We start from the raw sequence: 26,033 nt of genomic DNA on the forward strand, positions 1-26,033 counted from the left end.
TGGGGCTGCAAGCTGAATACAATGTAATCAGCACTCCCCATGGAGAATACAGCATGCTGTCCCTGGTATCAGTTCTCTGGCTGAATGATGGATTTAATGCTCAACTAAAAATCATTGTTCAGCCGAAGAGTGAAAGATGAGAGCATTTACACACAACGATCATCACTCAAATGATAGCTTTCGAGCGAATTTTAATAGTTGCATGTAAATGGGGTTTAACAGAAGAGTGCCTCCCAGGGGCCAGTGATAGAGCTGAGGTTCACACTCAGGTGTTGATACTTAGTTGTATTGTCACAGCAGAACAGCAACACAGATATAAGATAATCTATACCTTTAACTCTTGCTCTAGTTTATCTAGACTGCTCTGTGATTCACTTCTGGGTTTTTGGTTTTCTAACTCCGAGCCGGGGACATCGCTGTAGAAGACACTAGCTCCGATAATGGAGCCTCCGTCCCTGGTCTTTCCTCCAGAAAGGTTAACACCAACAGCACACCACAGCTGTAAAGGAAAGTACACAGTATAAAGCCACGGTGATCGATCTGAAACATGCTTCTTCTAATAAGGTTAATATAAAGCAAACAGAGTTGTAGATAGTGCAGCTCTAGATGTGACTCGAGTAAAAGTCATGATTATTTCATGCTTCCAATTTGAAGTCAAACTACTTCTCTTATATCAAGAACTCAAAATATGGGGTGCAACATTACCTTCATAGAAGTGTCCTTCTCATCCAGGGGCCTTAAATAAACAGGGACTGGTAAGTTCTTCATTTTGCCTTCACTCTGGCTGCCGTTTGTTGCCTGTTATGAAAATAATTACAGCCAAAATGTCAATGATGTATGCTCAGGATTTCATAACAGTCTAAGGCCTCATGTCCACGGGGAAAATCAGGCCCGCTACAGATTCTATATGGAGAATCTGCAGCGGGTCCCTCCTGCCCCGCGGACATGAGCGCTGAAAATAGGAATTTAAAAGAATTTACCCATCCGGAGTGGACCGGGAAGGTCTTCTCTTCCTCACGGCCGGATCTTCTTTTTCGGCCGGCGGATGAACTCGTCACGCCGGCGGCACGTCGCCGACGTGCCGCGCGCATGCGCCGGGCACATCCGCCGAGCCGAAGCAAGAAAGATCCGGCCGTGAGGAAGAGAAGACCTTCCCGGTCCGCTCCGGATGGGTAAATTCTTTTAAATTCCTATTCTAGGTCTCCCGCGGATCCGGACGGCTTCCATAGGCTTCAATAGAAGCCCGTGGGAGACCCGCACGAAAATGGTGCATGGTCCAGATTTTTTCATGCTCCATTTTTTTTAAAATCACTTTTATTGACCATCCGCGGGTATTTATCTACCCGCGGGTGGTCAATGCATCCCTATGGGGCGCGGATCCGCGCGCGGGAGAAGAGTTAAAATCCGCTGCGGATTTTAATTCTTCTTTTGCCCGTGAACATGAGGCCTAAGGCCGGCTGCACCCGGCCGTGACGGGCTCCGCCCCAGAATATTCCGCGGCGAAGCCCGTCACAGCACCCCCCAGAGACCCCATACATACCAGCGGATCTGTCGTCCTGGGTCCCGCATGACGCTTCGGCATGACGCGCCGCAGCGTCATGTGACACGCCAGCCACGTAACAAGACACGCCCACAGCGTCACATGAGGGGGCCGGCCGTGTCATATGACGCGGCGGTGGACGGAGAGGCGATTTCACGCTATCTTCCGCTGTGCTACAGCGGAAGATAGCGTGAGCGGACGGCTTCCATTGACTGCAATGGAAGCCGGCCGCCCGTACACCCGCGGCAAATAGAGCATGCCGCGGGTGAGGATGGGAGATTTCACGGTGCGGAATTCCGCAATGGAATTCCGCACCGTGAGCATTGAGCTATTAGGTTCAATAGAACCTAATAGCTGCGGGCAACGCGGAGGAAATCCGTCCGCGGGAAGGAGGCCTAAGTCATGTATGGGTCAGTCATTACCTGTTTATACTTCTGAGGAAGACTCCAGCCAAACGCCTGAACGCGACCATCCTCCTTCTGGACATGTGCCTTCATCTGCCGGTACTGCTCTCGCTTCTGTTCTCTTCTGGAAGCTAAGGAGCCTTCACTGCCACCCGAGAGACTAACAAAGAGAAGGTAACCTTATTTTAAGAACTCTCAAGCCTAGTCTACAGGAAGAGATTGAGCTGTAGTTACAATTCTGCTGGTTGTTACTGGCAACAGTTAGCACCCCTAACATCTTAACAGAGTTCCTATAATGTAGAAGACCGTTTTCCCCACATCAGACGACTTCATAACGCCTGGTGTAGAGCGAGCACTTCCCAAAATGCACTATTTAGCCTTAAATCTCTCGACATTTCCTGCTTGTTCAGTGTCTGTACAAAGCTTGTTCTGGCAATCTGCTAGATACTTACAAAGACTGATCTTTGATGTAGAAGACTTTTTTATGGGGCAGCACCGTGGCTCAGTGGTTAGCACTGTTGCCTTACAGTGCTGGTATCCTGAGATTAAAGGGGTTGTCCCGCGCCGAAACGGGGTTTTTTTTTTTTTTTAACCTCCCCCCCCCGTTCGGCGCGAGACAACCCCGATGCAGGGGTTAAAAAAACAACCAGCTCAGCGCTTACCTGAATCCCGGCGGTCCGGCGTCTTCATACTTATCTGCTGAAGATGGCCGCCGGGGTCTGCTCCCTCCGTGGACCGCAGCTCTTCTGTGCGGTCCATTGCCGATTCCAGCCTCCTGATTGGCTGGAATCGGCACGTGACGGGGCGGAGCTACACGGAGCCGGCATTCTGCACGAGCGGCTCCATTGAAGAGAGCAGAAGACCCGGACTGCGCAAGCGCGGCTAATTTGGCCATCGGAGGGCGAAAATTAGTCGGCTCCATGGGAACGAGGACGCCAGCAACGGAGCAGGTAAGTATAAAACTTTTTATAACTTCTGTATGGCTCATAATTAATGCACAATGTACATTACAAAGTGCATTAATATGGCCATACAGAAGTGTATAGACCCACTTGCTGCCGCGGGACAACCCCTTTAAATCTGACCAAGAACAACATCTGTATTGAGTTTGTATGTTCTCCCTGGGTTTGCATGGGTTTTCTTCAAGTACTCCAGTCCCCCCCCCCCCCCACACGCTATATAAGAATATGTCAAATAAAATATGGAATTATAAAATAGTTTATGTCTCGGCACACACAATTAGGGTTCAGTGTATTTCATGACTACTCACTCATCACTGAGGAAGTCAAAGGCTTTAGATTTGTCGCTGGGAAGTTTGGCTAGGGCACTGCTCTTCTTCTTGATGGAAGGGGTGATGTGCGAGGTTGGTGCATTGTACTTGACATTAACAGGAAGCTCTGGTTTCTTGGAAGCTGTGCCAGAGGAGCTGAAGAGGCGGCTGAAGCTAGGAGAAGACAACGAATCATGAGTTTCTGTCCCATGCATATTGGTACTTCCAAGTGATGACAGCCATGAGTGTCTTGGACAGATAGGTATACCTACTACCAAGATGCATTTCATATGTATATCAATATATAAAACATAAAATGCCCACCATGACCCAAAACTCACAATTGCCAGATGCTCGACTTTTTCTTCTCTTGCATAGCAGGATTTTCTCTTGATGCCCTAGAAAAAAAAACCCTCCACATTATTCCAGATTCTGTAACTCAGGCATTACTGGCCACCAAAGGTTTAAGTAAAATCATACACTAGCGTGAATACAGACTTAAAGGAGTGTCCATACAAGTGTATATTATAGGATCACCCCTTTACTTAATGATATCACTGTAGCCTGCAGTAACAGGTCCTGTACCTGATCATCTCAGTCCATCGCACCGCCTCCTGAAGCTCCATCAGCCTCTCTTTGTACTGGTTCCGTTCCATCAGTACTCGCGCCATCTCCACACGTGTGAACCTCTTCCTCTGAGCTGTGGGAACGTCACTCTAGACCGGGGATAAGGCAGTGACCGTCAATAACTGGCCAATTGGAACAGTGAATCTAAAATAATTTCTTCTAACCACAATGTTCAAACTAAGAATAAATCACTTACATCATCTTCATCTTTTGATTTCTGTCTTGCTTCCTCAGTCTCTGTGCGAGCCCTGAAAAACAAATTCAGACGATTTAACATCTCTTTTTTCTTTTCATAATGTAGAGATTGTTCAGCAGGTAGACCGCTGAGGGTGACCTATACTGCTGCGTAAAACAGGAATTATCAGTTGGCCAATTTGGCTGACAGTGGAAGCCATCAATGGGCTGCCTCTTTACTCATTAATTCATGCAAAGGCTCCCAGTGAGAGAACACCAAAAAACCAACCACTTAGAACCTTGTTCGCTACAATACCACACATCATCTAAAAGACGCCAATTTTCAGTGGGTCTAAATTAAAATTACTGAGCTCGAGTCTAAAGCAACCAAATAAAAGGCTTTCTTTACAAATTCTGATATAAAAAATATCCAATGTTCTAGAATTTACTGCACACCCTCTAAGTAAGCTGTTGAGTCATTTAACTAGAGCAGAATACATTTTATGGGGCAAACAAGGCACCTACTTCTTAAGCTCCTCCTCCAGCTCCTTGTTCTTTTCTTCCAGCTTCTGTTTGGCCTGTTTGACGGCATCCAGCTCGCCCTGCAGCACGTCTTTCTCGCACATCAGTTCATCCAGCTTTGCTATCAGGTCATTCTTCACCACATTCAGGGCATTCCTAGGTTTACAACAAAAAATGGTCATATTAGGGGAAAATAACTTCAAGACAATATAAACAAGACAGAAGAAGTAAATACAGTCTTGCTATATATGTTGACCCTAGATCTTGACAACCGTGAGGTCTGTAGAGTTAGTCTAAGGTTCACGTACTTGGTTTCTAGAAGCTGTGTGTTCTCCAGAATAAGGTTTTCAACCTCTCGCCCCATCCCTGCAACAGACGAAAATTAAGTGTTGAAGGTCTAGTATAAAATAAGAACCTGAAATGAAAGGGTAAAGCGATAATTACAACTCGGAACTAACGTGGGAAATATTAGCAGGCACTGGCCGGCTGGATGAAAGCCCACATTTAGAGGGAAAGCATTTCAGAAATCTTTTTTTTCCTGTTCAGAGTCAGAGATTTAAGTTCCAGCTTCAGTGCCAGTGTCCCCAAAACAACGCTTCCTGCTCCCTGGTTGTTCACGGTTATGCCTTGGACACTGGGCCTCATAGCAACGAATTAAAACTAATCATTTTCCTAATAAGGATAAGAAAATAAAAAGATATCTATAATGAGCTCTGGGTAATAATGTAGCGGTCCTCTGACTGGAAGCACATACTCCACCAGCTCACAGACACAGTGAATGAAAGGTGATAGGACTACATGATCATTACCCAATAAGTCTGCCCCTTCATCGACATCTCCAATAAGGTCCGTTCCAGCAGAGGACAGCTCCTCGAATAATGACTCTGTGTTACGGTCAAACGCTTTGTTTTCAATGCCTTTGGACGGAGTGCTAAAAATGAAATGAAGGACATTTTAGCACACTATGGCGGTAACCCTTAAGAGGTCTATATCATGCCCGACGTCAGCAGTCCTCAAACAAAAAAGGCGCTACCATAGCCTAAATCTTCCTCTAGCGCCATGTATGTGATCAACATACATTGTTATACATCACACACTTCCAGAATCTCACCTGGTCATCTGATATGCCCGTTCTTTGTCCATGTCCAGCTCCGGGGTGGACTCTATGATAGACTGAACCTCAGATTTGTCCTCATTATCATTGGTATCTAGAAAAAAAAATAAAACGTGAAATTTCCTTTCCTCCTGTGAGCAACTCTAATGGAAAGCATTGTCTATTTCTCGCAGGTCATACGGCAAGATGCGAAAACTGAAAAAGTAACATGTCACTTCTTTTTAGTTTCTGAATCAGAATTTTGCACCCGGGATTTAGCCCATTGACGGGGCAAATTCCATGTGCGGATCCACGCCAATAAGAGGAGGATTTTGACCTGTTTGGTTTTTTTTTTGCATAATTAGATTTTTATTAACAGTTTTTCATACAACATAAACATAATTGAAGGGCATAGGGAAGGGGAAAAAGAAAAAAGGGGGGGAGGGATTGGGGAAGAAAATTATATATAACAAACCAAACAAAACATCGGAGGTACGGTTCCATTTTTCGTCTACAGCATTGTCTTATATCTGTTGCTTACAAGTCAAACGTCATTGTGAGGAGAGTTGTGACAGGGGTTGTATGTTTGAGGGGGGATAGGTGGCTATGTGTGTGTAACTAGCTAGGGGATGGTTGAAGGGGTGTCTTCTTGCACCTAGGTTCGGACTACCTTATCTGTCTGAAGGGCTCTTGCTGCGCATCACCCCGCCTCCAGGGTTTCGATCACAGAGGATTGGATGTCGTGTAATCTAACCAAGCCGCCCAAAAAGATAGGCTAGGGGGTTTGGTAGCAAGTCTGCGCCTATAAGCCTCCTCTAAATGGAAGGTACGGTTCACGGAGTTCCTCACTTCCAGAATGGAGGGGGTCTCTTGATCTCCAATGTCTGGCGATTGTCAGGCGTGACGCCAGAATGATGTGCGAGGCAAGAGCCGAGTGGAAGGAGGACAGATTGCTAGTGTTCAAGAAACAAAGGGCCAATGCCGGGTCCGGGGATACAAACTGGTGTGTGACCGAATAAATAAAGTCAAATACAGTGTTCCAGAAAGATCGTACGACTGGGCACGACCACCACATGTGGAAATAGGTGCCCTTCGCACCACATTCTCTCCAACATGTCTCCGAGACCTTATTCATTCTAGATAGTCTTGCTGGGGTCAGGTACCAACGGAGGAAGATCTTTTGGGATGTCTCCCAATGTGCGATACCGGTGATATTTTTTTAGTCCAAGCGAGTGCACGGGACCATTCCTACAGGCTGAAATGTTGTTTAAGATAGATTTCCCAAAGCGACATATGGAATGACTTGGGTTGTATTATCTGCGAGAATGAGTTCTCGTAGAAGATTGATATGCCTCTGGGAGTACCCGCAGGGAGCGAGAAAAAAAATGAAGGCCGCCTTGGGAAACATTGGTTTACGGATGTCGAAGGACTGTAGTGCGTATCTTAATCTTAGAAATGAAAAACCCAGTTTGCTCGGGAGGTTAAATATTTTACTTAGTGTGGGGAAATCCATTATGGCTCCTTCGTCACAGAGGTCTCCTATTTTCCTGACCCCGCAAGACTCCCATTTTCCATATTCGAAATCTGGGAGAATGGAGGAGAGGAATCTCAGGGGAAGGGCCATAGCCAAGACCTTGTCTGAGGCCGAACAGGTCAGTTGGTTCAAAAACTGGGCCGATACCTGGAGACTTGGGAGCGCATGTGGCAGCAAAGCCGGTGGTCTGACTCCCAGCAGGGAGATCAAGGGGGGCGCCCAAGCTTGCAGTTTCTATAGCCGCCCATTTTTTGTGGGATGGTGTAGTCCACCACTGTTTAATCTGGTCTAGTATGACCGCATCGCAGTAAAGTCAGATGTCGGGAGCTCTCATACTGCCTAATTCGAATGGCTTCGCTAAGGTGGAGAATTTGATTCTAGCAGGTGATCCAGGTGATCCTCCCCAGATAAATCGGTTAATAAGGGCTTGGAGTTTAGACAAGAATTGCATAGTGATTGGGATCATTACTGTTCTGAAGACATACAAAATTTGTGGGAGGATCATCATTTTAACAGCTGCAATTCTACCCACCCAGGATATGAACGGTTTACGGAATTTATTTAGAATACGTGGGATCCGATTAAGGAGTGGCAGGTAGTTTTTGGAGAAGGTGAGGGAGCTTGGGTACGTTATATTAATGCCTAGATATGGGATAGATTGTTCACACCAAGTGTAGGGGAAGGAGTTTGAAATAGCTTGTGTTGTTTTGGCGTCCAGGCCGAGATTTAGCATTTGGGATTTTGTGTTATTAATCTTATTGACGTGTTTGTTTTAGGTGGACTTCATGCGGTAAATTCCACGGTGTGAACATAACCTAGGACATTTGGAGATAATAGGATGCTGATACAGATATTTTTAGTTTATGAGACCAATGTGATGTCTGAAGCGTGGCCCTTGCAGTAGGGGGAAGGAGATTACTACAAGTAGCTGTGCTCTGCTTATATTGGAGCACCGAGTCCTGGACGATCATTTGTGTATCGTTGGTCGAATTGTATAAAGTCTGTCCTGCACAAGTCACCAACACAACATTCTTCTTGCAGGACTGGAGCTTGAGGCCACCTCAACCTCCCGGCCTCGTAGAGGCAGCCTCAGTCCTGCAGATGGAATCGATTCTGTACAATCCATTAAAAGAGGGCATTAATAAATTAGCTGATAGAAGTATTAGGAAAGCCACAGAAGTGTACGCTCTCTATGACTCTGCTATAACCTTGAGGTGATCAATAGGATGAGAGCAAACAGCAATACTCTCAGACAGATCCTTTTCATCTTCACATTACATGAGAGTTTGCTACCAGCACAGGGCACCTTCAAAAGGGCATATACCACCTACAGCCTTTGTTTAAATCTAAGTACAAAGATGGCAGGGAGTACCCCTTCATATGTGGAAGGAACTTTTTTTGGACTTTGAATTTTTTGTCATTTTCGAATAGCTTTTTGTTATGAGCAAATGGATATTTACATTCAAAGACTGAAAAATTGACGTGGCCTAGTCCCGCTCCCACAGCTGATGGTGTGTTCCACGGTATCAGGGCAGGCAATAAGAGATTGATGCTGCAGTTGTACTTAGTTCATTAGTAAGATCTACCCTGACACACTGTAACAAATGCGTGTGAGCAGAACTAAATCCGGGTGGGGTTTTCAGTCTACAATATAAATTGCTTAAGTGGCGATTGCCCACAATCAGCTTATAAGTAATGTACAGAACAGTACAACGTTCCTTGGTGGATGAAGAGGATGTCTGCTTGCTGTGATTAACATGCCGTCAGCGACTACCTCACCTCTGCGCTAATCAGGCAGACAGGAGTGATTAGAATATCAATGAGGGTTGACAAAGGACAGAGCCCACAACGTACCAGTGACCTCAGTGCGGAGGCCCCAGTACATTCCAGAGTCAAACACTAGCAGACTCTGTACATACAGCACTGAACTCTGGGGTCGTTACAATGTACTAGCCGGGCAAGAAGGCCAAGACAGGAGAGATTAGTGCCGCCGTTGTGGTCTCCTTGCAAGGTAGTCTGCACTGAACATTGTAAATAATTAATGCTCCCATTCACTGACAGTAAGCAGATACCTTAACTATGGTGAGCAACTGTAACACAAACACTATTAGAAAGTTGAAGAACTTTTCATTATATAATGATTAAATGGTCAACATCACTTCAACAAACGGTATAAATCAATAGCATAGGAGAATGTAAGAAGCTTCCTAATATATCTCAGAAGAGAAAAATGCCCCTTTCACCAATTATTCTTTCCCTACCGCTCCTAAACAGATCATTTAGTGAGCTGAAAGCCTGTCTTGGAAGACCAAGATGACTTGGCATTTTTCAAATTATATGCTGCCAATAGAAGTCTATGGAAAGGAGAGGGAGAGGAGAAAAATGAGCAAAGTGAGACACACACAGGCGCTGCCTACAGAAGTCTATGGAGGGGCGAGGGGAAACTGCTGCAGATCATTGTGAATTTGCTATCGCAACTCAAGTGCTTTATTCACATCAATATTGTAAAGTACTTGTCTATATTGTATCATATGGTGCTGCTGATTCTGAGTGCTAGAGAGTTAAAGGGGTTGTCCAGTTGTAAATTACAACAGTAGATTAGGCAGGGTCTGCAGGCCGGGGTCTCTGTCGATCAGCTGCTGGCCAGGGCAGTGTGCTCCCGCACCAAGCCTATTTCTACAGGAAGTAGACAGCTCCATTCCCACTTCAGTGGCCTGACTTGGTATTGCAGGCACTGAAATGAATGGGAACGTAACCTGTAATACCAAAAAGGTAGCCATTGCGGTGGGTACTGAACTGTCTGTTTTCTGCATAAAGCTCATTGCACACTGGCCCAGCGAACAGCTGATCACTGAAAGTCCTAGGCGACAGAATTTCAATGATCTATTATTGATGGCCTATTCTATGGATAAGCCATCAATACCTTACAACCGGATTATCCCTGTAAGGAGCAGAATCTCTTATTTTCCCCATATGCAGTGTATAGAAGACATCATAGCAGTCAGTCTCCACCTACTAGCTCAAGGACAGCTGAAAATTAGAGGTGGAGTCTGCAGAGGGAAAAACTGGTGAGAAATGCAGGATACAAGTGATATTATGGCCAAAAATTTGCTACTTCTCATGCTCACACCAGTACCCTTTAAGCTTTACTCACATACAGACTACACAACCAGCCTTTTAAAAAGGTCCACGGTACTGTAGTACAGACAAACCTGTGGAAGCTGCGGTGGTCTCCTGGTTGACCTGGACATCTTCATTCCTCTTGTTGTTCTGGACATTGTTGTTTTTTAGGTTAGCCTTCATGATGGCCTCATCTTTTTGGTCTTTTGAAGCCACATGCACCATGTTGTTGGGGTCTTGGCCTGCAGGCTTTGCTTGGCTTGTTTGGCAGATATTGAACAGTTCGTCCTGCAATAGAATGGAGAAGGCAGCATCACATCTACTGCAGTGAGGGCCCTTATATAAACCCTGCTGACCAGTTTACAAGGGTTATTGACCACCGTTTAATAATATTGCACATATAGGCATGGTAATAAAGAATTACCTTTAGACTAGTATTGCAGCGAGCATGGTTTTGTTCCTGCAATTTCCAGGGTCCATTTCCGGGCGTCTCTGCACCGCGAGTATCTGGCAGAACCAGAGAGTCTCCAGGAGACAGTGGAAATATCCCCAAAGAGATCGGCCGCTCCTTCCTGTTCGATAAATTAGATTTCACACTGAGATATGTAACCAAACAGATCAGACGATTCAGGAAACTAGAAAAGCTGAGTAAGCAATCCTATGACAGCTATATTGGCTGACAAAACGTTTCTTTGAAGGCCCATTTACACGGAGCGATGATCGCTCAAACGACAGTTTGAGTGACAGCTTGGAGCGATCACTTTGCTTAAACTATTAAGTAGCTACTCAGCTACTTAATAGCTTATTAGCGTGTAAATGAAGCCTTTAGCTGAATGCAGTAAATAGCCGGAGGGCTCTTATCTGCTTTCAGAACCTTTGTTCTCCGATGGGAAACAATGCTATCAGCGCTACCCGCGGAGAACTGCTGATAAGGCTGAACGACGATTTTTAGGTTAGCCTGAATTTAACGTTCAGCTAGCAGTGCATGATGGCCACGCGTTTAGACGCAACGATTATCGCTCAAATGATCGCTTTTTAGCGATTTTTGAGCGAATATTGCTCCGTGCAAATGGGCCTTAACAGATCTATTGGTCATACTAGACATCAGTGATTATAAAACCAGTGCCAATTAGATGCTTATAGTACTTGAATAGTAATGGTGGCCCAGGCACGCTGTCCTGTGGATGTCCACCAATTACATGATGGGCCCTATTTAGAGATAAGCGCGCATACTCGCTAAGGCAAAATACTCGTGCGAGTAGTGCCTTCTGCGAGTACCTGCCCGCTCGTCCCTAAAGATCCGGGTGCCGGCGGGGGGTGGTGGGGAAATCTCTCTCTCACTCTCTCCCCCCTGCTCACTCCCGCAACTCACCGCTCTCCCCTGCCGGCACCCGAATCTTTAGAGACAAGTGGGCAGGTACTCGAATAAGGCACTACTCGCTCAAGTAGTTTCCCTTAGCGAGTACGCTCGCTCATCTCTAGTCCTATTCTTTTCAACATGTTGTAGGTGACATAAGAGAAGGTTTGTCCGTTTGCCGATGACACAACAGCGAGTATTAGAGTTGACATTCCGGGTGATGTCTGCAAAATGGAAATTAATTTAGCTTTAAAAGATTAAAACAATGGAATCTACAGTTCAATGTTTCCAAGTGTAAAATAATGCACTTGGAGAAAAAAATACTCAAACTGAGGATTCCAACAGCAATTCTGTGTTAAGGGCTTTTTACACAGCTTGATGATTGGACATGAATGTTCATAGGAATATTGGTTTGCCTGACTGGGTGAAGCTTCACACTGCCCAAACAGCTGACAAACAAGAAGGGCAAACATTCGTTCATTAGCTGATTGTATCTATAGTGCAGACTGTATGGTGGACAATCATAGGTACGATCGTTCATCTCCCATACGTTCTGCATCTGCCTGTGTGAAGGCCAGGTAAATAAGCGCATATCTCAATGATGGGCATTCATCATGACATCTTCCAGAGTAAAAGAACCCTTTGTCACAACTTCACAGTGGAAGAATTTAGAGGTAGAGATTCCTGACAGCATCAGGAGTCAACAGGGCAGTCAGGATATAGGGAAAGCAAGTAGTATGCTCAGCTGCATAGCTAGAAGTAGAACCAGTAGAAAGAGGGTGATTGTGATCCCACTGTATAGAGCTCTGGTGAGACCATATCTAGAATGCAGTGTTTAGCTCTGGGGACCTCACCCTACAGAAAGACATTGATAAAATAGAATGGATCCAAACATGGGCTGCAAAAGGTCTTAAGCAAAAAATCTTAACAGTAAAGACTTAAAGAACTTCTGGAGAACAGAACGGAGAGAAGGGGGAAGCATGATCAAAACCTCACATAAGAGAAGCGTAGGGGTTATATGAAGCAGGCTCAGGAGCCAAGCTAATTCCATACGCAAGGGATGTCTGCTGTCTGACAGGTGACGCCTGGCTGCAGTGCAAAGGATCAGAGAGAACTCAGAATCCCAGTCGTTAACCCTTCAGATGCCACAGATCCCAGCATTTAAATGGCCTGGAAAAGGGAGGGGTTCCCTGTGTCCTGAGCAGCCCCTCTGCAACAAGATTACAGGGTTGTAGAATCTAACTACCTGCCCTTTTCCAGGTTCGTTTATCACTTAAGACGAATCGGTCACTACAAATCTTTCAGATAGACATTCCTTGTCCGTCAATGAACAGATCTTTATTGTGGCCAATCACCCTCCTAGGAAGCAGCAAACTGTACATAAACATGTTGGATAGAGAGATCTCTGACGCTGGACACAACAGATCTACCTGAGTATAAAGAATATTCCCCCTCAGTGAATGCAAGCAGAGCTATTGAAAACAGTCAGGAAGTTGACACAAAGTATATTTGAAAGTTGCAGCCTTTCTTCATTAGACAATGATTAAGCTTCAATTACAGAAGAAAGAACGAGTTCGAGAGCGACGTTACGGAAGATGGTGAATGGTTCTTATACACCCATTGTCCAAAGAAACCAAACACTTAGGAGAGGTGTCTGTGTGATTGTAACGTTGATATAAGTAAGCGATTACAATATCAGAGCAAAAGGAGCATTTATGGTGGAGAACTAAACACTTGAACGGAGGCTCTAGTACCTTGCTGGTACCGCCTCTAGTTTGGATACAAGATGTGATACGGGCGGACATGGAGGCTCTAGTACCCTGCTGTACCACCTCTAGTTTGGATACAAGATGTGATACGGGCGGACATGTAGGCTCTAGTACCCTGCTGTACCACCTCTAGTTTGGATACAAGATGTGATACGGTCGGACATGGAGGCTCTAGTACCCTGCTGTACCACCTCTAGTTTGGATACAAGATGTGATACGCATGCAGGCTCTAGTACCCTGTTGTACCACCTCTAGCTTGGATACAAGATGTGATACGCATGGAGGCTCTAGTACCCTATTGTACAGCCTCTAGCTTGGATACAAGATGTGATACAGGTGGACATGGAGGCTCTAGTACCCTGCTGTACTGCCTCTAGCTTGGATACAAGATGTGATACGCATGCAGGCTCTAGTACCCTGTTGTACCGCCTCTAGCTTGGATACAAGAGGTGATACGCATGGAGGCTCTAGTACCCTGTTGTACCGCCTCTAGCTTGGATACAAGATGTGATACGCATGGAGGCTCTAGTACCCTGTTGTACCGCCTCTAGCTTGGCTACAAGAGGTGATACGGGCGGGCATGGAGGCTCTAGTACCCTGTTGTACCGCCTCTAACTTGGATACAAGATGTGATACGCATGGAGGCTTTACGGTAGTACCCTGTAGTACGGTAGTACCCTATAGTACCTCTAGTTTGGATACAAGATGTGATTGAGGAGGCATGGAGGCTCTAGTACCTGTTGTACCACCTCTAGCTCAGATACAAGATGGGATACAAATGGGCATGGAGGTTCTAGTTCCCTGTTGTACCGCCACTAGCTTTCATACAAGATGGGATACGGGCAGGCATGGAGGCTCTAGTACTCTGTTGTACCACCTCTAGTTAGGATACAAGATGTGATACAGGTGGGCATGGAGGCTCTAGTTCCCTGTAGCTTGGATGTAAGATGCGATACGGGTAGGCATGGAGCCTCTTGTACCCTGTTGTACCACCTCTAGCTTGGATGCAAGATGTGATACGGGCGGACATGGAGGCTCTAGTACCCTGTTGTACCACCTCTAGCTTGGATACAAAATGTGACATAGGGGGCATGGAGGCTCTTGTACCCTGTTGTATTTAAGCCAGAGATGATACAAGATATAATACGGGCGGGCATTGAGACATACAGGTTCTGTATGCTATCCTGTGGTATTTTGGTCCACATTTCATGCAGCTTAGCTTATACATTGTGCAAACTTGTAGGCTGCTGAAGTTGGCGTCCCAAATGGTCCCATACATGTTCTCTTGGGGATGCTTCTGACGACCGGGCAGGCCACAGAAGTGTGACAATGTTGTGGGGGCTCCTGTGACCCCCTTGTGTGTGCGGCTGAGCATTATACTGCTGAAGCCGCTATGAGAGGAACACATGTGGTTGCAGGATGTCCTGAACATATCGCTGAGCTGCGATTGTCCCTCCTACAACTACTAGGTGTGACTGTCATATGTGATGTCCCCCCAGACCATCACACCTGCAGGGGGCAGTGTGCTGCTCCACAGCAAAGGCAGGATTGAGGTGCGCACCCTGAGGTCTCCAGACAGGAACACGGTCATCGACCGTGCCCAAACTGAACTTGGATTAGTTGCTGAAGACAACCCGATTCCACTCTGTAGCCGGCTACTTCCGTTTGCAGTGGTGTCGTGAATGGAGATGACAGTGGGTGTCAAAGGCTGTACAGTTAATGGGCGCCGCAACCTGGAAATGGTTCCGACAGACACAGTAGCCTGTAACAATGGAGCCATCTGTCTCTAGATGATGGACAATGAAGTTGGAGCTGCTTGTGCTTATCGGACAATCTGATAATCCTCTACTTGTCTGTTGAGGGCGTCACAAGCCCAGTCACCTTGTGTACGTGCCATCCAGCTTCTCACATCCCAATAATGCGCCCCTCTCAGACTCTGGTAACGGGGTGAAATCTCTTCTCTGCATCATAGAGGCGTCTAGTGGTCAACAAGCTCTATACAAGTGGAAGAAGAGGCCACTACACACAAGGAGCCTCCGAGAGCCTTTTATAGGCCAAGGGGGGAACCACTATTAGGCTCAGGAGACAAAACCGTTCATCACAACTAATCATTTATGTAACTGCATGCCGAGTTTTGCAACAAAATGACAACTTCTTCTAGGGGCGGGATGACAAAGTACAACCGCACACAGAGAAGTCTACAGTGCTAAGCAGGGCTGTGCAGCAACATAAGGAATTTTACTATGTATTTCCAATCATTACATTACTAAAAACTACCCACTAATGATCTTACAAGACATCATATCACTCCCCCCAATGAGTGACAGTTCAACACTCCAAAAGAAGCTGCGACGGCCAGAGTGTGGGACAGAGAACGCCACATCTCATGCATAGCCTGCCCGTGCCGACCTCCTCCTCTGCTCATACTCCTCACCTTCAGCTCCCAGACAAGCCGCCTCCCTGCCGGATTTGCATCCAATACAAGCCAGGCCCTATGAAAAGTGTGAGTCGTCCTATTATGTCAAAAATTCCCCTATCCATTTCAGTTCTGACAGGATCCAAGTTAGAACAGGCAGATGACAACTAATATGGCATGAGCATTCCTTTCCTGGTGATCTACATCACTTTTCATCTCCAGAGCTGTATTTACAATTCTGCCAGTTGCTACTTGGAATCTGTCAGCAGTATGCTGACAGACCCGCCTCCAGCCACTTAGCTGAGATAAATCCTATTCATGCCCGGCTGTAGAACACCTACAGACTCTTTACTGGCCAGTGACATACCCTACAACGCACCACAGCAGACACGCTCCTGATACTTGGAGCGGAACAAAGAGGAGACGGCAGAGACATGCAACATCCAGCAGCCTGAGAGATAATAGGAAACCGGCAAAAATCTGAACTTCCTTCACAAAGGGCAATAATCACTTGTCTACGGGCAGCTTAAAGGGGCCATCCTATTTGAACACTCCATTTAATTGCCAGCTGATGAGAAGACCAACAGTTGTCTCTGCAGAAAGCATTATGGAGTCCTAAAAGGGCATTTGGGAAACATACGGAGGCAGGACATCCTCCAGAGCGGGAGCAGCGGCTATAATGGATGAGTCAGGAAGCCCTCCCATTACTGCCATAAAATTATTACAAAATATGTATAACAAAAGCATACAGAATTAAGCCTGACGTTAGAACAGAAGAAAAGCAAAAGGCTTACAGAGTAATTACAATATTGTATATGAACTGGAAAACAATATTCAAAAGTTAGTGCCCCTTTGGCGTTAACATAAGAGGCAGTGATCAGTAGAGCCGGCTCAGTGGGGTTCGTCATAGGGCTGTAGGCCTCACAGTCCCAGGACTTTCTAAAGCCCCTAGTGACCTGCAGGATGTCACCTCCTCCATTGCTGTATATGATGCAAGTCACCGACATGGAAAATGTACATATCCCTGCCATTTACTGAGCCCAAACAATGTGTCTACTGCTGGATACGCCACTAACGCACTCGTTACAAAGCACATTTTCACTGCATGCAGACTACGGCAGACGAACACCACAGATCACAGGAGACCAGAAACATCACCTCATCAACCATTCTGATGCTGCAAACATGTAACACTTGTCAAAACCATCACAAGAATACAACAAAAGAGTCACAACACTAACCTAAGCTTGTATGCAGAAAAGGAAAATCACAGCGCTTGTACTGCTGACCCCCACAGAAAACAATGGGAACTGAAAGAGCGCAAATGAAATAAAATAATAGGACCCATTCAACCAGGGATAGCCTAAAAAGCTGAAAACAGCCGAAAAATAGCAAGAGATCCACATCCGAATGATTGCAGAACACCGTGGCGAAAGCAAGATTAAAAGAAGACCAAGCACTTCGAATCCTATAAATGACAGTTTTACTATCGTGGGTTCATATAATCAGATCCCCCTGTGCTTGTACACAACACAATGCAGGAACCTGGCCGTCTACAGGTGTATGGTCAGACACGGCCAGCTATGGATGTCAGGTGGGTAGCTGGCAGTCGGAGGGTTAAGAAGAGGCAGACAGAAAGAAGCAGCAAGGCCCAAGTACCTGAGGATCCTTGGCAAGGTCTCCGTCAAGGCCGGCAAGCCCGTAGAGAAGGAAAAATGTACCAGCAGCAGAACGGAGAGAGAGACCAGGATGGCAGAATTAATAACCACCGCCCCGCCAACAAAGCCAAACACAAACAGAAGCATGCATCTGGGACTCATGGCTCTGCCCTGGCATGGTGGCACGTCGGTATCAAAGAAGCCGCCCAACAGACAAGGATGTAAGCGATCTCTTCCGAGGCTCTGTCATTCAGCTGATGCCACAAAAGCAATGCCATGGATAGCCGCTGTGTGAGCTTCTGCAGCAGACCCGAAGCGATGACATCACCCTCAGTAATAAATGAGGGGGGAATCCGCTCTTTACCAGGCTGCAGCCAATCGCTGCGCAGCAGCTCTCAGGGGACTTCACAGAGGGGGCAGCCACACACCAAGGTAACTGTCACCAATGCAGAGTGTCAGCGCACAACCGTCAGCATCCGGAGGCAGCAGAGGGCTGGGGGATGCTGGAGCTTGTAGTGCCAAAGACAGGCTGGCTACAATACACAGCAAGTCAGATATGGTATATAAATTATACCACAAAATAAACATAACAGCAACACTAATAGACACAAAGACAATCTACAGAGCAGAAAAACAGCAATGTCAAGACATACAAAACTACTACACAATACACTTATTGACTCAAAACAAACCGAAGCACTGGGTACAGTGCCGTGTAAAGGTTTACACCCCCTTGCCGTTTTTGTCTTGTTTTGCTGTATTGCACCCAGAAATAAAAATGGATTTTATTTCAGCTTTTCTGTAATGAACCTCAGAAAAAAGTCCAAGTTTTTACAGTGGAATAGAAAAAAAACAAACAAAAAAAACACGTTGTTTAACCCTTTAAAGTCCAGGCTGTTTTTTTTAACCTAAAACGATCAGACCCCTTTTTAAGGACTTTACCAGTTTTACTGATAGAGATATATATATATTTTTTATTTTTTAATTGGTAGAATTATGCTGAAATAAAATACAGGAACGAGTTCCTCATTTTGTTTTGGATGCTTTGATATATAATATGTATGGTTTTGGAGTACAGGGCACAGATGGTGACTGTTTTGGTTGGCATTGGTTTTGGGTCATTTTCGTTTTATGTATATATTTTTATTTTATTCTGTAATTTTGTTATATATTTTTGTAACCATTTATGTAACCCCATGATGTCATACAAGACCTCTGTGGGACATTGTCCCCCAGTAGCCAGGGCATCCATAGGAGCCCCAGTTACAGGGGACAACATCCCCCTGCAGGGACATCAGTCACTGGCAGAGCTGTGGGGACCTGGCGGTTGCATAGTGAAGGTTAATCTTCTACTTTCACTTTTTACCGTAGTTAGCATTCATAGAGTGCTATGTACCAGGAAAAGGAAAAGGCATAAGCGGTTTAAAAACGCTTCTCTCTTCTCTGGGTTCTCAGCTGTGACTAACAGCCGACAACCGGTCCTGCTCCTGCTTGATTGCAGCAGCAAGGCTTTAATCCTGCTCTGTATTTTTGCTATCGGCGGGGATTAACCCCTTGAGTGGCATGCCCGGAAATTTTCCGGGACGAGCCCCACTGCCGATAGTGATATAGCCCGGAAGATTTCCGGTCTATGTATCACTATGGGAGCTGCAGAGCACAATGCCACAAGCTGTGACAGTGTGCTCTGCCTGCACAGACCCACACAGAGCAGTGCAAGGGCTTTGAAAAACCAGCAGAAGATATTGCAGATATGCAGGCAATCTCCTGCTTTGTTTACAGGTTGCCATAGAGACCATCGGCTTGTCAGAAGCAAGCCGATGGTCTCTGTGGCAGGGAGAGCTGGTTGTTAGCTGTCAGAGGACAGCTAGGTACCAGCTCTTACAGCAGAGATCAGAGAAAACCTCCGATCTCTGCTGTGTTAACCCTTTACATGTGGCAGTCTATGTGACTGCAGCATGTAAAGGGCTGTCACCATCGGACCCCCGGAATGTGATCAGGGGGTCCTGATGGGTCCCTGTGGAAGTCCCCTAAAGGGACAAAAAAAATAAATTTTTTTAAAAAGTAAAAAAATTATTTAAAAAAATAAAAACACTTGTCTCCCTTTACTTTGTAAGAAATCAAAAATACAATCACACATGTGGTATCCATGCGTCGTAATGACCAAGAGAAGTTAATACATTATTTAACCCCTTAATGACATGGCCCCTTTTTTTCTTTTTTCCCCATTTCTTTTTTTCCTCCCCCCTGTTTAAAAAATCACAACTTGTCCCGCAAAAAACAAGCCCTCATATGGCCATGTCAATGGAAAAATGAAAAAGTTATGGCTTTTGAGACGCAACTGCAAAATTAGTTGAAATTCAATGATTAGACCATTTTAAAAAAACCTGCCCTGGTGGGCACGACAGGGTGGTAGGAAACCCGCCACTCAAGGGGTTCAAGCCCAGGACCAAGTGCAGTAAATTTACGGTGCTTGGTCTTTAAGGGGTTAAAAGAACAAATTATTACTGAAAAGTTGTGAGTGCAATGAAACTTCTTAATAAGGTCAGGTCAAACAAGGGAACTTCGCAAGTCACAATTAGTTGAATGTGGTTCCCCTGTGTACAAAGTGTCGCTGAAAGTCAGTATAAGGGCTCATGCCCACGGGCGTAGGCGTACAACACTGCGGGTCTCCCAGCAGCAATTTACCCATTTTGTAAACATATGCTCCGCCAGCATAGACCGCGGATGGCTACGTGAGCACATGCCTGCATATCACACGCACACGGTCATGCAGTGTGATTTTTTTTTATTCCCCGCCCGTTTCAGAGCAGGCCTGTGTATGAAAATGCTGCCCATACACAATGTATTGCATACGGACAGCGTATCGGACTCAGCCTATCCAAGTGTATTGGGCTCACGCTGCATGGTACACAGAGAAACAGAGCATGCTGGAATTATTTCATGTGTGTATCTTCAACAGTGTCTATACATACACGTGCATAGATCAAAGAAAGTCCATTGACTCCATTTACCGCGTATCACGCGTTCGTGCAACACACTAGTTACACTCGAAAATACAGTTGTGAACACGAGCCCAAAGGCTGCTCCCACATAGGTGTCTGTTAAAACGTGGCATTTTGACACGTCTGACAGTTTTTTTTATGCACCTCATCATTACAAACGGGGATGAGTTGCGTTTAAAAGCGCTGAAACGCACTAGAATAGAGCAGACAGAATTTGCAAGTCGCGGAGTTACAAACATTGACACCAGTGGAGGCGTTTTACAGCATTTAGTGCATCGTTTTAAATGCCACGGTCAACGCTGTAAAAACCTGTGTGTGCGAGAGTGGCCTAAGGCTGGTGGCACAGGGGCGAGCGCGGTATCGGACCCAAGAAACTCGTTTTACCCATCGATGCAAGCCGTTTTTCAGGCAAAGATGCCTTGCATCGCTTCTGTGACATTCTGATCTTCATGCGAAATGATCAGATAGAAGCGTTTAACATTGATTTCAATAGGAAACCTTGCATCGCATGGTATGGTATGCGAGTGCTGTGCAATGTATTTAGGGTCCCCATTGAAATGCAAAAAAAAATAAAATAGAACATGCAGCAATTTGTTTTCCCCTTGCAGCATCGGGGAAACATCGCTCATGTGCATGACTCAATTCAAAAGAATTCAAAACTCGTGCGAGATTCACACTTGTGTAAAAGTCGCCTACGGTTGGTTTCACATCGGCGCTGGAACCTGCGGCCAGAGGATCAGTCGCAGATGCAGCTGAGGATACCGGAAGAAAAAGCACTGCACGTTTTTTCAACCACAAACGCTCACTGGGCTCCGTGTTCCTGCACTGTGACTCTCTTCGGTCTGCTCTGTGCACGTCTTCTCCCTGGCATCTCTACGGCAGACCGAAGAGTGTCCAATCACCCCAAGACCACCATTTGCACAGTGAAACCTGGTGGTGGCAGCATCATGCTGTGGGGATGCTAATCATCTTGCAGGGACAAGGAGGGATGGTAGTAAATACAAGGAACACCTCTTTGTCCACCAGAGATTTGAGATTGGCACAGAGGTTCACCTTCCAGCAAGACAACGATCCTAAAGCTACACAGATTGCTTCATGGGGAAATATTGAGACGTCTTGGACTAAGCGCAGACCTCAATCCAATTGAGAATCAGAGGCATGACTCGAAGACTTCTAGACACAAATGCAACCCATCTGACTTGAAGGAATTGGAGCAGTTTTGTCTGGAAGTATGGGTAAAAATACCAGTGCCTAGCCGTGCTAACCTAATAAAAACATACCAAAGGAGACTTATGCCCCATTTACACGGGACGAGCTGTTGGGCAAAGGAAGCGTCCTAGTGAAGCTCCCTCCTGTGCCGTTCTACAGGAGTGAGTATCACTGGCATCTCTGTAACCGCTGCCGTCAGAGGCTGGGGGGCCGGGGAGCGCTTCCCCCCGCTGCCTCCATTCACTGTAAGCAGAGTTTCTGTGTGCAGAAACTAAACAACTCTCGCTCAGTCGCTGCGTGCGTTCATACGGGACGATTATCACTGCGGGAGTGTGAACAATTCTGAACGATAATTGCCCATGCGAATGGGCCATTAGGCTCCTTTAACACTGAGCAATTTATTGTTTGCACAAGCGAATGATGACGGAGTTCACCTGTGCAGCCCGATTACACAGGCAGATAACTCGTTCAGTCGTTCACATTCTCTGTACCGCTGAATGTGAACGACTAAAATCCCTTTTAGACAACGATTTTTGCTCAAAAAAATAAATAAATAAATAATTTAAAAAAAAAAAAAAAAAAAAAAAAAATCGCTCAAAGCCATCTTTTGAGCGATAATCTTTGTGTCTAACTGCACTGACATCGTGCTGAAAAGATCAGCATGAAAGATCAGCGATCAGTTATCAGGAATTCACAGCGGGATACAGATGATACTATTATTCCAGATATATCCCGCTCTCTGAAGACAGGTGGGGTATGAAGAACACAGCAGTCCAGCTGGGTTCTTCATACCCCACTCTGAGCGCTCCGCTGTATAACAGCCGGGCGCTTCGAGCAGGGAACAGCTCAATGCAGAAGACAAGCAGCCCCGCTTGTCTTCAGCATCCCCCGCTCGGAGCGCATGGTGATCGCTCCAACGTTGAGCGATCACCTTGTGCTATAAGAAAGCACACAACGATTATCACTCAATAAATTGCTCAAAAGATTTTTTGAGTGATAATCGTTGTGTCTAAACCAGCCTTAAATGATTGCCTTTTACACGCAATGATCTGTAAACAAGAGAACAATGATTTTTAAGCCTGCATAAAATGGACAAACAAGAAGTGAAAGACTTCTCAATCAATCGCTGGCCGTGCTTACACTGAACCAATATCCTTCAAATTCAAACAAGCCAACATTCTTTTTTTTAAGTTACTTCTTTTGTGTCCAAGGGCCCTCAGATGTGTAATTATTTTCAGGGAGGTGAATACATCTGCACAGTAAAGTTCTGTTTTTGTCGTAATTATTTGCACCACAAAAATATTTTTTACCTTTAAAATGGTCAGCATGACGCGCAAATGAGATAATCCCAATAATCCATGATAATTCCAGGATGTAACACAACAGGAAAAACCCAAGGAGGGCGAAGACTTTACAGGCACTTTATGCCAATTGAAGGGCCTGATACAGAGATTTAGGAAATACCAAACGGGGAACCCCAGTTGTAGGCTCTGCTTCCTCAGCCTGTATGCCAGACGCTTCGCCAGTTGTGCCCGCAGTGGTAGTTACCCTTTACGATTAAACCACCATGCATACTTTTATCATCAATGATACAGCGCCATCATATTTCACCGCCAAGCAGGCATTTCTATATTGGTGCCTGCATACATTAATATTAAACCATTATCCCCAGATCATAAGCCAGGCATCGTGGGGGGGGGGGGGGGGGGGGCAGGGTTGGCTGTATTTTCTGCACATTTCAGCTCTCCCCCCCTACTGAATTCCAATCATTCATCCAGCTTTTCTGAATCAGCCCAAGCATTGTTCCTGGATTTAAATACAATGGCGCCATTCTCCCCGACAGACAAAAGCCACTCTGGGGGCTGGGACGTCCCCTCCTCCCGGCACTTCCATTATGTTACAGCTACATAGATCTTACCTAATTTTACTGTGCATAGTAGATTCCAGTTGGTCAGTCCCTATGAGCTGCTGTAGTTTGGTACGTTCCAAGTGTTCCATATAATTGTGGATTATCTGTAGGAATAATCACCTGTTATTTGGTATAATAAATAAATATATATATATATATATATATATATATATATATATATATATATATATATATATATATATATATATATATATATATATATATATATATATAGCATTACACATATACACACACACACACACACACACACACACACACACACACACACACACATATATTGTGACCCTCATTTATAAGAGAAAGCAGAATACACTCCCCCAGGGGGAGAAAAAAAAACCCACTGCACTAGACAGACAATAAAAAGTCAACTCTCTTCTACCCAAGAAGACAACAAGAGCAGAGCTCGTCCGTGAACTTGGACCATTGCCATTTCCATACTAGGGGATACAGTAACAATCCATAAAGCATTTGAACCGCTGTTGAAGCTCAGTGGTAATTTAAACCCCCCAAAATGTATTCCACAAGAATTAGGGAAGCCCCTTCATTCATTTTTAGTTTAGGTGCAACTGTACTCAAAAAGGGGCCTATGCAACAGCACTATAAACTAAAGCCCCATTTAAATGCAAAGATGATCGCTCAAAATTTGTTCAAAAGATAGGGTGAATGACAGTTTGAGTGATCATTATGGATAAGCTGCTTATTAGCTTAATTTGCATGTAAACGAGCCTCCCTTCGCTCTATGCAGACAACAGCAGGTGGTCTGTTATCTGCATACAGCCCCATTGTTCTCCCACAGCACTGCAGCTGAATACAATGTTATCAGTGCTCCCCTGGAAAAATCACAGCATGCGGTCCCTGCTACCAGCTCTCCAGCCTAAAGATAGATTTTAAAAAATTTGCAACCATCATTCAAAAGACAAAATTTGAGCTCATTTTGAGTGATAATCGTTGTATGTAAATGGTGCTTTAAAGAGGTTGTCCGACTTAAAGCTCATTTACACGCAAAGACAATCTTTCAGACAATTGAAAGATTGACAGTTCTAGCAATCATTTTGAATAAAGTGCTAATAGACAGTAATGCCCATTCACACTTTATTAGCATGTAAATAAGCCTCCAGGAGCTGCTTGAAGAACACAGCAGGGGGTCTGAGCTCTGCAATCAGCTCCTTTGTTCTCGCATGAGCTGTCAGCTAAATACAATGTAATCAGCGCTCCCGTACAGAACACAGCCTGCAGTCTGTTATCTACTCTGGCTGAACAATGGATTGTAAGCTCATCGTTCAGCTGAAGAGGGAATGATGGTAGCATTTACACACAACGATTATCGCTCATATGCCATCGTTTGAACGAATTTTGAGCAATAATCGTTGCATGTAAATGCGGCTTTTTTCAACTATTATCTCCACAGGCTCCCAGTGTCTTAAAAAAACAAACAACAAAAAAAAAAAAACTGCTTATACTCACCTTTCCCAATTCCTCACTATGTCCAGCTCTCCCCTCTGCTGTAAGTAAGGATTACAGGCTGCAGCAGCCTGTAACACCCCGTTTGTTATTTTTAGACATGAAAAGCCTGTTGAAATAATATTTGCATAAACCAGACAACCCCTTTAAGAGGCGCATTGCTTCTTGCATTATTTCCTCACAGTCTTTCTTTTTTTTTTAGATTTTTCTGTCCACTGTGAGAAGAGATTCCGGTAATACTCTAATTAGGGAACAGCTATTCAAGCAATTCTCCACTAATGTTTCTCACAAAAGAGGATCTAGACTTCACTCAAATCAAACACTATAATTACAAATAAACGGTCAACCAATGTGAATCCCACCCATATAATGGCCCCCCATAATCATCCCGATGGGGATTATGTAGCTCGGAGTGCCTCCCGTACCTCTGAATGCCGCTGGTGAAGAGCGTTGTATTCTTTCTTCAGTTCTGCTTCTCTCTCCTCTAACCGACTGACTGAAAGATGAAAAGCCAGACGTTATATCCCATGAAAACAATGCGGTGTCATGTAAGTATGTTATACCTGGAGGAGGACACTGCAAGAGATCTTTACACAGAGCTAAGGCGGCATCTAGTTATCAGTCAGTGAGAGCTGTGTACAGCAATCTGTAAAAGCATGCATGTAATAATAATATGTATTTGTATAGCGCCAACTTATTCCGCAGCGCTTGCATGTATAGGTACACATCTGTAGGTTTGTATGTAATGGAGGGATACATATGTATGAATAGACAGGGGTGTGTATGGATAAGAGATCTAGATATAGAGACGTAATGTGTGTGTACAGTACAAGCGGCTGACAAGAAAGTAGTTTACAGTTTAGGCCCATTTACACGCAACGATTATCACTCAAAATTCATTCAAACGACCAAAATGAGTGATAATCGTTACGTGAAAACGCTGCCAT

General features: G+C 45.1%; 1 protein-coding gene across 3 annotated transcripts in view; it reads right to left on the minus strand.

The window, feature by feature from the left end:
* The window catches only part of SPAG9 (sperm associated antigen 9), a 79,408-nt gene that overhangs the window by 22,002 nt on the left and 31,373 nt on the right, over nt 1-26,033 (minus strand). For 2 of the 3 annotated variants that reach the window (XM_066586615.1, XM_066586614.1), the window contains exons 3-17: nt 25,512-25,582; nt 23,614-23,708; nt 10,709-10,856; nt 10,377-10,572; nt 5,649-5,745; nt 5,347-5,468; nt 4,846-4,903; nt 4,541-4,693; nt 4,038-4,089; nt 3,800-3,930; nt 3,556-3,612; nt 3,215-3,388; nt 1,963-2,104; nt 706-798; nt 332-499 (exon numbers count right to left, since the gene is read on the minus strand). In XM_066586615.1, the coding sequence (XP_066442712.1) occupies nt 332-499; nt 706-798; nt 1,963-2,104; nt 3,215-3,388; nt 3,556-3,612; nt 3,800-3,930; nt 4,038-4,089; nt 4,541-4,693; nt 4,846-4,903; nt 5,347-5,468; nt 5,649-5,745; nt 10,377-10,572; nt 10,709-10,856; nt 23,614-23,708; nt 25,512-25,582 (1,757 nt within the window). Of the gene's footprint in view, nt 1-331; nt 500-705; nt 799-1,962; nt 2,105-3,214; nt 3,389-3,555; nt 3,613-3,799; nt 3,931-4,037; nt 4,090-4,540; nt 4,694-4,845; nt 4,904-5,346; nt 5,469-5,648; nt 5,746-10,376; nt 10,573-10,708; nt 10,857-17,485; nt 17,662-23,613; nt 23,709-25,511; nt 25,583-26,033 lie in introns of those variants that run through there. The other variant, XM_066586616.1, reaches the window with a different exon arrangement.

The sequence above is a fragment of the Eleutherodactylus coqui genome, chromosome 13 (genome assembly GCF_035609145.1).
Source record: "Eleutherodactylus coqui strain aEleCoq1 chromosome 13, aEleCoq1.hap1, whole genome shotgun sequence".
NCBI classification, from domain to species: domain Eukaryota; kingdom Metazoa; phylum Chordata; class Amphibia; order Anura; family Eleutherodactylidae; genus Eleutherodactylus; species Eleutherodactylus coqui.